Source organism: Macrotis lagotis, chromosome 7 (genome assembly GCF_037893015.1).
Source record: "Macrotis lagotis isolate mMagLag1 chromosome 7, bilby.v1.9.chrom.fasta, whole genome shotgun sequence".
Taxonomy (NCBI): Eukaryota; Metazoa; Chordata; class Mammalia; order Peramelemorphia; family Peramelidae; genus Macrotis; species Macrotis lagotis.
In genome coordinates, this window is record NC_133664.1 from 116,687,901 (window position 1) to 116,702,357 (window position 14,457).

General features: G+C 36.5%; 1 protein-coding gene across 3 annotated transcripts in view; it reads right to left on the reverse strand.

The window, feature by feature from the left end:
• The window catches only part of EXOC4 (exocyst complex component 4), a 914,582-nt gene that overhangs the window by 816,915 nt on the left and 83,210 nt on the right, over positions 1-14,457 (reverse strand). For all 3 annotated transcript variants that reach the window (XM_074193663.1, XM_074193664.1, XM_074193665.1), the window contains exon 4: positions 7,655-7,839. In XM_074193663.1, coding sequence (XP_074049764.1) covers positions 7,655-7,839 — 185 coding nt within the window. The remainder of the gene's footprint in view (positions 1-7,654; positions 7,840-14,457) is intronic.

The window sequence follows — 14,457 nt, forward strand, 5'->3', positions numbered from 1 at the left end:
GAGATATTATTTGCAAAGCACTGAGCACAGTACCTGGACCATAAAAAAATACTTGTTTCTGTTTCCTGTGCTTGCTAGGCAGGGGGTTTTGCTGGACTTCACAATATAGATAGATAGATAGATAGATAGATAGATAGATAGACAGACAGACAGATAGATAGATATAGATATAGATATACACATTTTATAAGCCACAAAACACTGCATTTATATATGTTAGTCAAAGCAGAGAAACTGGAGATTTGTTTACTTCGTAACAAAAAGTACATTCTGAGAGTTTGGTTTGTAGGTAACAAAATTTTCCCAGGAGAGGAAATGGTAAAGGTATTTAACTATACAGCAAAGTCCAACTCCTTTCTTACCCCCCCCCCAAGGATTCTAGCACCAGAGGAGATCAGTATTGTGAAGAAATTGGGTACCCTAATAGTTTGATCTATATGTGATCTTGTTGAGCCTACATTGTGCTAATCATACTAAAGCCCAGAGTACTACAAACAACTTCAATGAAAGTGAAAAGAAAAAAGCTAGGCTGAACAACCAAGAACCTCAAGAAAATAAAGGGAGTAAAAAAGTCAATTTGGCTCAAACTATGACACATAGCTGGAAAAGACTGCTAAATTAATCTACTGAACTAACAAAAAGAATATTAAATCAAATTTGGGAAAAGGCAGTGTTATCCATGATCACAAACCACTTGCTGTTGAAAAAACCCATATAATACCAATTATGTAATTTAAAAAAAATCTCAGCTTTGAGACAGTAATCACAGAACACTTAGATGTAAGAAAAAGTAACCTGGAAAATAGTTCCAACAACAATGGAAAGATGCACAGTGGTTATGAGTGGGCTGTATCATGTTACCAGTGACAACCTGTAAGCATATGCTATTATTAAAGATATGAATAACCTAAAAAGAAGACTGGTCAGTTATGCATCCAAAATGATAGCTAGCAAATAGGTGGCACAATTTCTTCAATGAAAAATCTAATTTTATAAAAATTAATAACAATAATAATAATAATAACAATAATAATAAAGGAAGGGTCCAATGTATTACATATCACTTTTATGAATGATATACCGAAAAATATACATAATGATCTCTCAAGAGAAGATAGTATATATAGAGCTGCAACTTGGAATCCAGTAATCAATCAATTAATCATTCAAGAGTCTACTTTGTGTCAGGTATATTAAAGAAAATATGACTTTAAAAAATAGCAAGAGTTGGAGACTCAGATACAGTTGTCTATTAGACTTAACTAAGTCAAGTAATACACTGAATTGCCTAACCTTTCTTCATCTTTCTTCTCTATTTTTCAACCTCTCTCCTTTTGCTTTCCCCTCATCTCTTGTCCTCTTTTATTACTCTCCCATTTTCCTTGCATTTTTTCATTATTTTTGTGAAGTAAAAACTTTTCAAAAGACTGGCCCTAGATATATCACCAAGAAGAATTTACATAATGACAGCTATTCGACAAAGTTCTCATGGTTCATGGGAAATCAAAGGAAATTTAAGTATCTAAAAATGAATCCTTTCCTCACCCAACCCTCAATAAATATATAATTAAAAGTGAGGTGTGGGGAGACACTATTCTAAAGTAATTTCATATTTACAAAAATATGTTCAACCATCATAAGATACCCATACAGCTCTTTGAAGAATATGAAAATAGAGCTTTCCAAATCATGCAAATACTTACAAGAATGTATATCAGTGAATACAGTATCATTTATCTGAAGGAACATTATCTAAAGCTTCAACATTCTAGAAGACAGGAAGTAAGAGGACAAAATAACAAATATCTATGTACTATAGCTCATCTACTCTAACAAGAAAAGAGTCAGGGCCCATTTACTATTATCTCAGACACTTAAAAAAAAGCTTTCTTATTTGATTTCCCAACCTATTATGGATTAAAGTATTAAATTAGGTAAGAAACAGAGTAGGAGAAATAGATATATAGGGTAGCTGAGATGAGGAATGTCTAAAACAAATACAAAAGCACAGAAAACTCAGCTGACCAGGGACATCTGGTGCAGGGATAAATAGCTACAGACAGGGCAGAGGTAGTCACTTAGTTGTTTCAACAATGGTATGAGGGGTTCACAGTAAAAATTCTTTAATGGCACCTCAAGCAATCAATAGCTGCACATTTATGTTACAAACATAGTTTTCTTCTATAATGACAAATATGTATATTTGAGACACTCTAGGCTTGTTTCTGGAACATTCCAAATATACATGAGGATGTGTACAGTGATATGAGCACCCACGCCGTGACTAGTTTCAACTCTGTCCACTTCTAAGGGCAACATGCTCTTACAGTTGCCACCCTGTCATAAAAAAGCTTCCAAACATCCACAAGGGTCAGATATGCAGACAGCCGTGCCAGCCTGGTGGGTGTCCCAGACACTGGATCAGAGCAGGCACTCTTCTTCCTAACCCTCTGCTACCCTCTAATGAGACCTCATCAGCTGCAGAATCAAAAGTTGATCAAGATGCTATCAACATTTCAATTTGGTAGCATCAAGATCTGGACACATGCATCATAAGCCACCTTGAAATCTTCATGGACTATCACAAAAGCTTTGCTGAAATGAAGCTGGTGACGCCTCATTGCAATTAATAAGACCATTTTTCTGATTTTTTTTATCTGATACATTTTCTTCTTTTTTTCTTTCTTTTTTTTTTTTTAGGTTTTTGCAAGGCAAATGGGGTTAAGTGGCTTGCCCAAGGCCACACAGCTAGGTAATTATTAAGTGTCTAAGACCGGATTTGAACCCAGGTACTCCTGACTCCAAGGCTGGTGCTTTATCCACTGAGCCACCTAGCCGCCCCATATCTGATACATTTTCAAATGAAACCGCTGACAACACTGTTTGGTAGTACAGAATACTTTCCATAAGAATGTAGCCAGTGTGCCAGTGTTAGAAGAGAAAAAGTCATAACTAAAGAAATTATTTCTTTAAAAAAAGGTTAAATTATAGATAAACTTTGTTAGAAATCAACCAACTGAAGTCTATATTTATCATTTAACACTATGTTTGTCATTAACCAATAGAAAACCAACTATTTTATGCTATTTTTTATGCTATTTTATGCTATTATTCATTTTCCCAATTGGTTGGGCACATAAAATTTTAAAAATTAAATTCTATTTCACTCAGCAGGAGAGCTTAGAAAACTCTATACCATTTTCCAAATATTTACGTGAGTAAGGATTTTCACTTTATTTTTTTTAAATCAAAATAGAGAAATAAACTCAACATGGAATCAAATTTAAATCTATGTTATCTGGCGTTCCATCAAATACTGGAAACCTTTGTATAAATTCCAAAAAAATCAACATTGAAATAAAGTTTCTATGTGATTGTAGAATATTAAACATCTTCCAAGTTGCAACTTATTTCATTTAAAATGTTATTTATATTCAACAAAATTTGTCAGAAAAAGTTAAGATGAAGTCTTAAAGATAACATCAAATTTATTCTTTAAGAATATCTCAAATAAAATATTAGTAATTATTTTCTAATTTGAGCTTATAATTGCATAGATTTCATAATTATAGGAAGAATACAATTTTATAATAATTATTTAATGCAAACTTTAATTCAGAGCTGAAGAGGCAAAAGTTATTGTTGTAGTTGTGGTAAATAATGAATAATTCTGAAAGAATATTATCCTAAGTAGTTTATTAAATTACCCTGGGAAATCTTTACATAATTGTTGCTGTTGTTCAACAGGGTTCAAAGAACAATAAAAATCAAGTACCACTATTTTAAGGTAGCATTAATACCAACCACAACCACTGGTATTCAAAATAATGACTCAGAATAATTAAAAACTAAAAAGGTTAAAGTAGATTGAATATATTCTAAGAAGGCAGAGGGGAGGGGGTATACAAATTTTCACTATTAATGGTAAACATATATAAATAAATTTTGATGCATAAAGGGGGAAATATCAGTTATAAAGAATACTCAGTTTTGTGGAATACATCATTACATGATGATGCCCAGGAAATGAGCATTACATACAAACTATAAACATATATACAAATATATATATATATATATAAACATTATATATTTGCAAATATAAATGTATACACAAACCCATATATACATAAAAATTCATATGCATTATATATAATGTTTACATAAATAAATGCATATATGGGTAGATATGACTTATTTAATTAAAAGAGATCAGTGCTTTCTTCTAATTCAGTCCTCTTTACAGAGGCAGGTAGATGAGATTGCAAACCTTTCAACACAGCAGACTTTACTGTGCTACTATGGTCAAAAAATTCATTACCTGGTGACCAAACTTGTAGAAATGAGTTTTATGGACAAAAGATACACAATAAACTGCTTAAAGCCTGAATTAAAACTTTTCTAATTTATGAGGTCTACCTGAGCTGGCATTTCTCAAGAACTTGGGTCACCTCCATAATCCCAATCAGAACATATTGCCAATGTAGGATAAATTGTGTATATCTATACCTATATCTATATCTATATCTATCTATCTATCTATCTATATGTATTCTAATTATCTATACCTTACATCTAAATACAACACAAATTTTTGTAATATCTACAGATATAAAAATAATTTCACATAAAAAGTTAAAATCTACATATATTCCAATCATAACTTTAAAAGATATTTAAGTTATATATAGAACACTGAATCTCTATCATAATTTTAAAGCAATCTGACCTGCAGACATAATCATAGGTGCCAGGAAGGGAAAAGCCAATTTGCTTCAAAACTATCTTCATGTGCTCATATCTATCTCTCCTTCTCTCTGAAATTTTTCCCATAGGCTTCAATTTTCTCCTCTGTGAACACTGACCCAAAGGCAAGTAGTTCTGTATAGGATTTTTTAATTGGTAGATTTGTTTTAAAGAGTTCAAGAGAAAAAGTCTCATCCATGTCCCTGAATTATCAGGAAACAAAAAGGGATTGTCCCAAAGAGGACAGGGTGAAGGCAGTGAGGCTCCCCAAGAGTTTCTTTCAATATACTGTGCCTCAATTTCCATCTGGGCTTAATAGCATAATATCACCTCTCCTCTTCATACATTACAGGGAAAGGTGAAAATGGATTAATTAATATCCATAAAGAGATTTTTAATGTTTCAGAGAAAAGCTATCAAAGTATTAAAAACAAAATAAAAATGATATTACTGCTTCACTGGGGTAAAAGGAATTCTAATGGCCAGCAGTTCTCAAAATATGCCATTTTGCAAGCATTATTGATTGGTTATAGTTATTTTTATTTTTAAGCATATACTATTTCATGTCTAAACTAAATTCCTTTAGACTTACTTAAGACACAAAGACCACCTCCTGGAAATAGCAATTTCATAATTCCTAGCCAATAGGGAAAAAGAAGCTAGCAAAGCTGCTCTTACACAATTCTGACTAAATGAGGCTTATTAGTTTTAATTACAAAGGTAACAAAAACCACAGGTGAAAAGAGGAAATATAGTAAATTAATATACATACAAAAATTTCAAAACTTTCTGGTTATTACCAATCTAAGTAGCTGCTGCTATCAGAGGTTTAATTTTAAGGAATTTGTTTTAATGCATCTGGGTCATAACCACAGATAAGTGTACTCTAACAAGGAGGTTTATAAGCCTTCACAGCTTATCAGAAGTGTTTTTCTTTCATCAAAAAAATTTACTTCACTTGGTAAGTCCAACAGTGCAAAAAATTACAGTTTGACTATGAGCAGGGATGGAAGGATGATTACTAAAAAGCAATGGCAGTGAGCAGGTATTTAGGTATAAATCTTTTAACAATGAGGAGTAACATCTGAAATGATGGTGAAAAAAAAATTCCTCCATAAGGTAATGCAAAGCCTACCACTATATATTCATCACACTACTCCAACTGCACTGAGAGCCTGCATTTTAGATGAGTTGTGAAGTGCTGGAAGAGGATCAACTAAGGAAGGAGAGAATGTCAGGCTATTATACAGTGATGCATGCTCACTATATTATATCTTGAACATCATCTCTTCATGAAACTTTCCTTTATCCCTTATCTGGTAAGAATACTCCTTTCCTCTGAATCTCACAGAGCACTTTTTTATACCTCTTCTACACCCGTTATTATAGTATAATTACTTCTCTATGTGATATATACTAGGAATGCAAACTCCAAGGTAATTAGGAAATTACATTTTACTTAATTTTTAAACTTCTCTTCTATCACATAAGACAGTTCTCTCCTCATATAAGGATTTAAGAAATAGTTGTTTTTGACAACCAGTCAACAAGATTAGCTGGGTGTCAAGAAAAACTGTGCGAAGTATTGGAAACACAAATAGAATGTAAAGGAAAGAGTCCTTGCCATTAAGGAGTTTACGTTTTAACGATGGAAGACAACATGTAAAAAGGAAGCCTTTTTGGCACTGAAAAAGAAAAGTACTGACTCTGAGGCATGAAAATTCTGGAGCTCAATATGGACACCCACCTTAAATGGGGGTTCTAAGAGGAGCCCTCCATTCAAAGGAAGGGGATGAGTTGCTGGGGAGATGGGGGTTGGGGGTTATTTCCAAAGTGTGATTTCCAGGATTGAAGTGATCTTCCAAGATGAAAAGTATTGCTGAAAGAATGAAAGAAAGAAAAATAAAGAGCCATGGGTTAGAATGATGGATTAAAGATAAAAGCGCAGGAATTAAAAAGAAAAGGAAAACAAAAATGAGAGACAAACAGAATCAAGAAAAATAGATGACAGGAAGTTCAAACCAAAAGTTCAAACCAAAGTTCAAACCAAAAGATAACAGAGAAGATGATGGACTTAATACCTGGAGAACAGATACTGAGGTAAAGCATTAAATCTTCAATATGGAAAGATCATTTGGGAAATAGGTTCAGAATACAGAATAGAGCCTTAAATTCAAAACAAAAGAAAAAAGTTGACTTCTTTCTACAGGAAGTCAGGTCAGATAGAAACTGACACAAGGTTTGAAACTCCAGCTACCCAAGAGCCTCCATAGAGAAGATGAGATGACATAAGGATAAAGTTAATTCTCTACTGCAAATATAATGAAATGAAGTAAACCCCTCTTGAAATATCATTTCCTATTATGCACATCTTAAATACTGTGATAAAACCAACACAAAAATGGGAGGAAGATCTATTCTTAAGATGATTCCTAAACTACATCCAAAGTAAAGTTTCCTAAAGCTCAATGTTGTCCTAAAGCAACCAGTATTTTGAGGCTCCCTTAGAGTTCAATGCATTTCCTAATTGAAGAGCCTTCCCAAGATAAACACTGGAACTGGGAACCAAACATCCTGTTCTTCTATTCCCCATACAAGTTACTTTTTCAAAAAGAAAAGAAGTGCCTATGAATATTTAATCTCAGCCATCTTTCCTATTGTTCTCAGAACACTCCCTAAAATCGAAGTCATGAATGTAGAGTTTGGTAAGGCAGACACCATATACATCTATGTATATGGTGTCTCCATGAATATTATGGCACAATTGTTGTGCAACAATGTAATGGGAGGAAATCAGTGCAGTAAAGGAAAATTCAAAAGAAAACATAAATAGTTGTAGAAAATAGAATGTTTCAGAGAACCTAAGAGTTGTGATATTAGGTTTTGAGGGAACTATTTTGAAACCAACCTCATTCTTCCTTTTTCCTTATTTCGTTGTCCAACTCGGCTAGTTGATTTGATGTACAGGTGCCGATGCAACTCATCGATGAGAACTAGATGAAGATTCATCTTCTTGCTGTGAAGCTCCAGTCTCAGGTCACTCAGCCCTTCTACCTGAAGAAGAGGGCCCTCTAAAGAATCTACTGCTGAGACCTGGGAAAGGAAAAGGGAAAGAAAACCAGTTACAAGCTAATAGTTTTCCAACATCATGAATGAAGGAGATGGGGAAAAATACCTTGCCAAAAAGTAATTTGTAAAGCATTCATTTGATGCAATTCTGAGGTTCTTCCTTACATCCTTCAGAGAGGCAACATTGATAAAAAAAAAAATGAAAATTATAAATGTTGGAAAGGCTAATAGAAAAGAGGCACATGATTTCACTGCTACTGTAAGAGCTGTGAATTAGACCAGTCATTCTAAAAAGCTATTTAGAACTCTCAAATCAAAAACCCAAAATGACAAACATTTATACAGGACTTACTATGAGGAAAACACTGTACTAAGTCCTAAAGATTTACCAAAATGAAAGAAAGAAAGATATGAAACAATTACATATATACACAGGATAAATTGTAAGCAACCTCACAGGGAGACAATAGCTCTGATGAAGAATGGGAAAGGCCTCTTGCAGAAGTGATGATTTGAATTGAGTCTTGAAATATTCCAGGGAAACTATAAGACAGAGAACAGAAGAGACTGCATTCTAGTCATGGGGGATAGTTAATGAAAAGTAAGGAGGAGATGGAATGCGACATGTAAAGAAAAGCAAAAAGGTCAGTGTCACCACATCATCAATTATATAGAAGGGAGTGAAGCAAAGCCTGAAAAAGGTAGGGTCCCCAACAGGCAGCTTTGGTCTTAGCTTCCTGATATCAATTCCCTCCAATAACCTCTTCCTATGGGCGCGGAGCCAAGATGGCAACAAGAGAGGATCCTGTCTTAGGCACTCTCTCATAAAACTTCTAAACTAAGGACTCTAATTAAATTTTTGAGAGACAGAACCCACAGAGAGACCCAGTGAGGCAGTTCTCCTATTCAAGGTAACCTGGAAAAGAGCAGAAAGACTCTGCTCCCTGGGGTTCGAGGGGCGGCCTGCCAGAGGGGTGGCCCACCAGGGCAAAAGAACTTCCGCCTCCTGGAGACAGCCCCAAGGCACTGGGAGCCCCAGCTCACAGCAGCAGGGGAGTCTCCTGAGCTGCACCCTGGGGAGCACTGGGCACAATTTGGGGGAACAGCGGGAGGACCTCTGCCAGAGCGAGCACGTGGAGCCCAGCCCTCAGAGCACACAGCCAGCAGCTTGGTCCAGGGGCAGCCGAGATCCAGGAACAAGAAGCAGAAGCTAGTAAACAGGAGCCCCCAGGGCATAAGTGTGTTGAGCCTAGGGAGAAAAGAGAGAGACTGCCGAGCTCGGTCCTCTGCCCCTGAAAGAGGACTCTGGGGCTCTGACCACATTCTGATCCTGATCGCAGTCTAGGCCCCCCATAGAACAGCAGGGCCCCCCCACCTCAGCCCCGTGGCAGAGGGGGGCACTTATGGTTATTCACAGACCAGGAGGGAGGACAGAGCCTCATACACTGAGATCCCTGTGGGAGTGGCCCAAAAGCTCAGGAAGCACCCCAAAAACAGGCTTAGACTGGGAAAATGAGTAAGCAGAGAAAAAACAGGAACACCATTGAGAAATATTTTGCCTGAGCCCAAGAAGGATCAAAACACTCAGTCTGAAGATGAGGAAGCACAAGCTCCTACACCTAAAGACTCCAAGAAAAACAGAAATTGGGCTCAGGCTATGACAGAGCTCAAAAAAGACTTTGAAAATCAAATGGGGGAGTTAGAAGAAAAAGTGGGAAAAGAAATGAAAGAGATGCAGGAAAAACATGAAAATGAAGTCAGCAGCTTAGTCAAGGAAATACAAAACAATGCTGAAGAAAATAGCATGCTAAAAACCAGCTTAGGTCAAATGGATAAAACAGTTCAAAAAGTTATTGAGGAGAATGCTTTAAAATGTAGAATTGGCCAGATGGAAAAAGAGATAAGAAAACTCTCTGAGGAAAACAAATCCTTCAGACAAAGAATAGAACTCAGGGAGATTGATGAATTTAACAGAAATCAGGAATCAATACTTCAAAACCAAAAGAATGAAAAATTAGAAGAAAGTATGAAACATCTCATTGAAAAAACAACTGATATGGAAAACAGATTTAGGAAAGATAATTTAAAAATTATTGGAATACCTGAAAGTCATGATCAGGAAAAGAGCCTTGACATCATTTTCAAAGAATTACTACAGGAAAATTGCCCTGATATCCTAGAAGCAGAGGGCAAAATAGAAATGGGGAGAATTCACCAATCTCCCCTGAGAAAGAGATCCAAAAAACAACCCCCAGGAATATTATAGCCAAATTCCAGAACTCCCAAGTCAAAGAGAAAATGTTACACGCAGCCAGAAAGACACAATTCAAATATCATGAAGCTGCAGTCAGGATCACACAGGACTTAGCAGCAACTACATTGGAAGCTCATAGGGCTTGGACTATAATACACCGGAAGGCAAAAGAGCTTAAAATGTAACCAAGAATCAACTACCCAGCAAGGCTGAATGTCCTCTTCCAGGGAAAAAGATGGACTTTCAATGAACCAGGGGAATTTCAATTCTTCCTGGTGGAATGGCCAGAGCTGAACAGAAGGTTTGATCTTCAAATACAGGACTCAGGTGAAGCATAGAGATTGGAGGAGAAGGGGAAAATATGAGGGACTTAATGATGATGAACTGCATGTATTCCTGTATAGAAAAATGACACTGATAATACTCATATAAACCTTATCAATTAAAAGAGCAGGTAGAAGGAGCTTTTATAGATGAAGCACAGGAGAGAGCTGAATTTGAAGATATAAAATATTATAAAAATGGAGTCAATGACTAAAAGGGAAATGTAATGGGAGTAAGAGAAAGGAGAGGTGGAATAGGCCAAGATATTTCATATAATAAGATTTTTCTTTATTACAATGAGCTATTGCAATGATATGGAAGGAGGAAGGCAAGGGGGAATGAGGGAATCTTTGCTTTCATCAGAGGTGGCTAGGAGAGGAAAGAGCAAATATACTCAATGGGGTATAGACATCTGGAGTAAGAAGGAGAGAAGGGGACAGGGGGAAGGGGGGTGATGTGAGTGATGGAGGAGAGGATGGACCATGGTGGGAGAATGGTCAGATATAACACATTTTCTTTTTTACATCTTGCAAGGGGCTGGGATTGGATGGCCTGTCCAGGACCACAGGGCCAGGTGGATGCTGGGCCTAAGGGGTGGTATGGGGGCTCGGGGCCTCTTGGCCCCAGGACCAGGGATCTGTCTGCTGCGCCACTCAGCAACCCTACAGCAGAGTCAGAGTGAAAGGAGAGAGAGAAGATACAGTACATGGTAGTGGAGAAATAAGAAAGGAGGGAGTTGCGATCAGCAATGGCAAGGGTGGAAAAATATGGAAGTAACTTTTGTGATGGACTTATCATAAAGAATATGATCCACCGCGACAGAGTTGGTGGTGTTAGAACACAGACTGAAGCACATTTTTTATTATTATTATTTTTGGAGGTGGGGTGCAGGGCAAATGGGGCTGGATGGCCCACCTGGGGTTGCATATCAGGGTGATCATTGGGTGTCCAAGGCCAGATTTGGACCCAGGTACTCCTGGCTCAAGGGCCAGTGCTCTGTTTGCCACCCAACCGCCATTACTATTATTACTATTTTATTTTGGGTCTTATTTTTTCTTTTTTTTTGGATTTTGCAGAGCAGTGGGGTTGGGGTAGCTTGCATATCACACAGTTGGGCGATTATTGGGTGTACAGGGCCAGAAGTGTGCTCGGGTGCTCCTGGCTCCAGGGCTGGTGCTCCATCCACTGTGCCACCTGGCCATACCTACAATTATTACTATTATTTTTTTAATTTTAATTTTAATTTTTCTCTCTCCCCTTTACCTTATGGCTCAAGTGAGTCTATATTTTTGGGGGGAGGGGGTATTTTGTTTACTCTTAAACAAGAATATTTTATTTAATGTATAAAAAAATTATTTGTACAAAATGAGAATAAATATCAAAGAAAAGAAAAAAAAAATCTCTTCCCATTCCACACATTTTAACTCCTCCCTTTTTTTCCAGGTAGTTTTCCACAGCTCCCAAAAGGTTTTGCAACTAAGCCCTTTTTCTGTAGGAACTAAGTGTAAAAGTTATAACCCTATAACAAACCTGTACAAAAATGCAACTGTGTTGACCTATAAATAGCACGGTTAGGTCTATTTCACTAACAAAATAAACAAAAAAAGAGAAGGATTCAAAAATACAAAGCAGTTTATAGTGGTTCTTTTTGTAGAGGCAAAGTACTGGAAGTAAAGGGTTTTCTTCCCATTGGCAAAAAGCATCAACACCAAGACTAATCACAATTCAAGAATAACAAAGATAAGAGCCTTTTGCTAACTACCTCCTTGGAGAAATAGTTCAACATATAGAATGAAACACATTTTTGACAGGGCCAGTCAGTTCTAGAATTTGGTTAGCCTGTCTGTAACAACATTTTCTCTCTCTCTCTCTCTCTCTCTCTCTCTCTCTCTCTCTCTCTCTCTCTCTCTCTCTCTCCTTATGGGGGGGGGAGAAGGTAGAAAGGAGAGAAAATTAAGATTCAGTCATTTTAAGGTAATATTTTTTAAAGGACAACAAAAAAAGTCTATCTACATGTGATACTTTGATAGGCACTTTAGAATAATTCAGAAAGACTTAGGTCATGCCCTTTAACGGTTTAAATCTTAGAAAAGCAATTCTGACACAAATGTATGGACTGAGAAAAATGCAAAAGGACAGTCAAGAAATAAACTACCAATGAATGGATGCAAATATGAAAAGGACACTTAACAAGTTGGAACTATTCTATACATTCATCCAAGCATATTGGAATTTCATGTCTCATACATCAAAACTCAGAAAAAACATCCACATGACAACCATGTTAATGTACAAGTCTTCACTTAAACAACTAGCTTAGGGAACAAAATAAATAGAACAATTCATGAATTTGCTAACTGTTCTCCTATTAGGTGGCCACTAGCCAGAGTTTGGTCTTTAGTCATAATAAATTCATATGAAAGGCAAAAATTTAGAAAGTGGAGAGCCAAGGGAGTCTCTACTCTGGACAGCTCTATCCATTTCCATGAATGAAGCAGCATATGAATAAAGACAAAAGAAGAAGAGTCCAGGATAGTGAGTGCATTTGGCTAAGTATGCCAAGAAAATAAAGAATTTTTAGAAAAGCTTTGGAGGGGATTGCAGATGGTGGGAGAATTCAGGTAGTCTAAGGTACCAAATATAAACTCTATGTTGCATGTACTCCCTCTTAAGAGAGAACTATAGAATGAAAGGGAAATATTGGGGATGTGAAAGAAAACAGTTAAAAGATGAAAATCATTTTTAATGACCTACAGGGACATAGTATAAAGGTGTCTGTTTTGAATAAGTAGGATAGAATTAGGCCAAATCTTATGTGCACTATAAAGGACACTAGTGACCAAAAACAAACAAACAAACAAAAAAAACAAAACAAAACCAAAAACAAAACAAGAATAGAAAGCATTCCCTCAAGTCCTACACTCTGGCTGTAGAGCTTAAGATTACAACCAGCACCAAAGTCAGTGTTCCAGTAAAATTGAAACATCAAGCCTGAAACCTAAGTAAGGAAATAAGGCAAAAGAGAGAGAAGTCCATTTCTAAACATAACCTCAGCTCTCCAGTTAGAAATCTAGTTTGCTGTTTCTCCATAATATATTTCCCATTGATTCTCACTTCTCTATTCGCACTTCCACCATTCTCATTTCAAATGATCTTGTTCATTAATTACAAAAGCTTTCCTAAAGAGCTTTCTTCTTCAATTCACGCCTCAAACTAATGCATACAAAGTACATATATTTTATCTCTTATGCAGAGTCCTCTGCTGAAAAAACATCCAGTGCCTCCCTACCACCCACCAGTTCGATCTCAGATCCCTCTGCCTAATACAGGTGGCCCTTCACAATCTGGTATTGCCCTGATTTTCAGTACAACTTCCCACTGCTACCCTCCACATCCTGCAGGCTAAAGCAAAACTGGATTACTCTGTATTTCCTCAACAGATCGGGACTCTCTTGTTTCTATGCCTTGATCCCTATAGTTTTCAGGGCTTCTTAAACTCTTTCTTCATTACTTATGATTTCCTAACCATACTTTAAAATGCAGCTCAAATGTCACCTCTTCCACATCCTTTCCAGGATCTACCTGACAAAAATTACCTTCCCCTTTGGATCTCATGCAGCAATTTATTTTATAAGACTCTGATGCATTTATCATTTCTGTGTTTTCTATTGTTGTATATTATATCTATCTAGGACTGCACTTTAAAAAAATGTATTCTCTCCTCCAGTGCCTAGTTCAGTGCTCTTCATAATAAATATTTGTTGAATTAATATTTTGTTTTGCAAAATGTTCTCTATTCAAATGTCAGTAAAGCAAAGACATTTTCCTTAACTTTAGAAACTAGAAAAAAGATAAGCTCCTGGAGACACAGGACTGATAATCCCTGAGCCAATTCTGCCTTGTGAAGCAAGCCATTTGTTGTCAGTCTGACTGGACATTGCCCCTGGGCTACTTGCATTCTGCTAACATCTCCAAAATGAAAATTCATTCAGCATCACAAAATGATCAAACATTCCTCAAGGAGAAAGTGAACGATAAATATATTTGTCCTGGTGTTCTAGAAT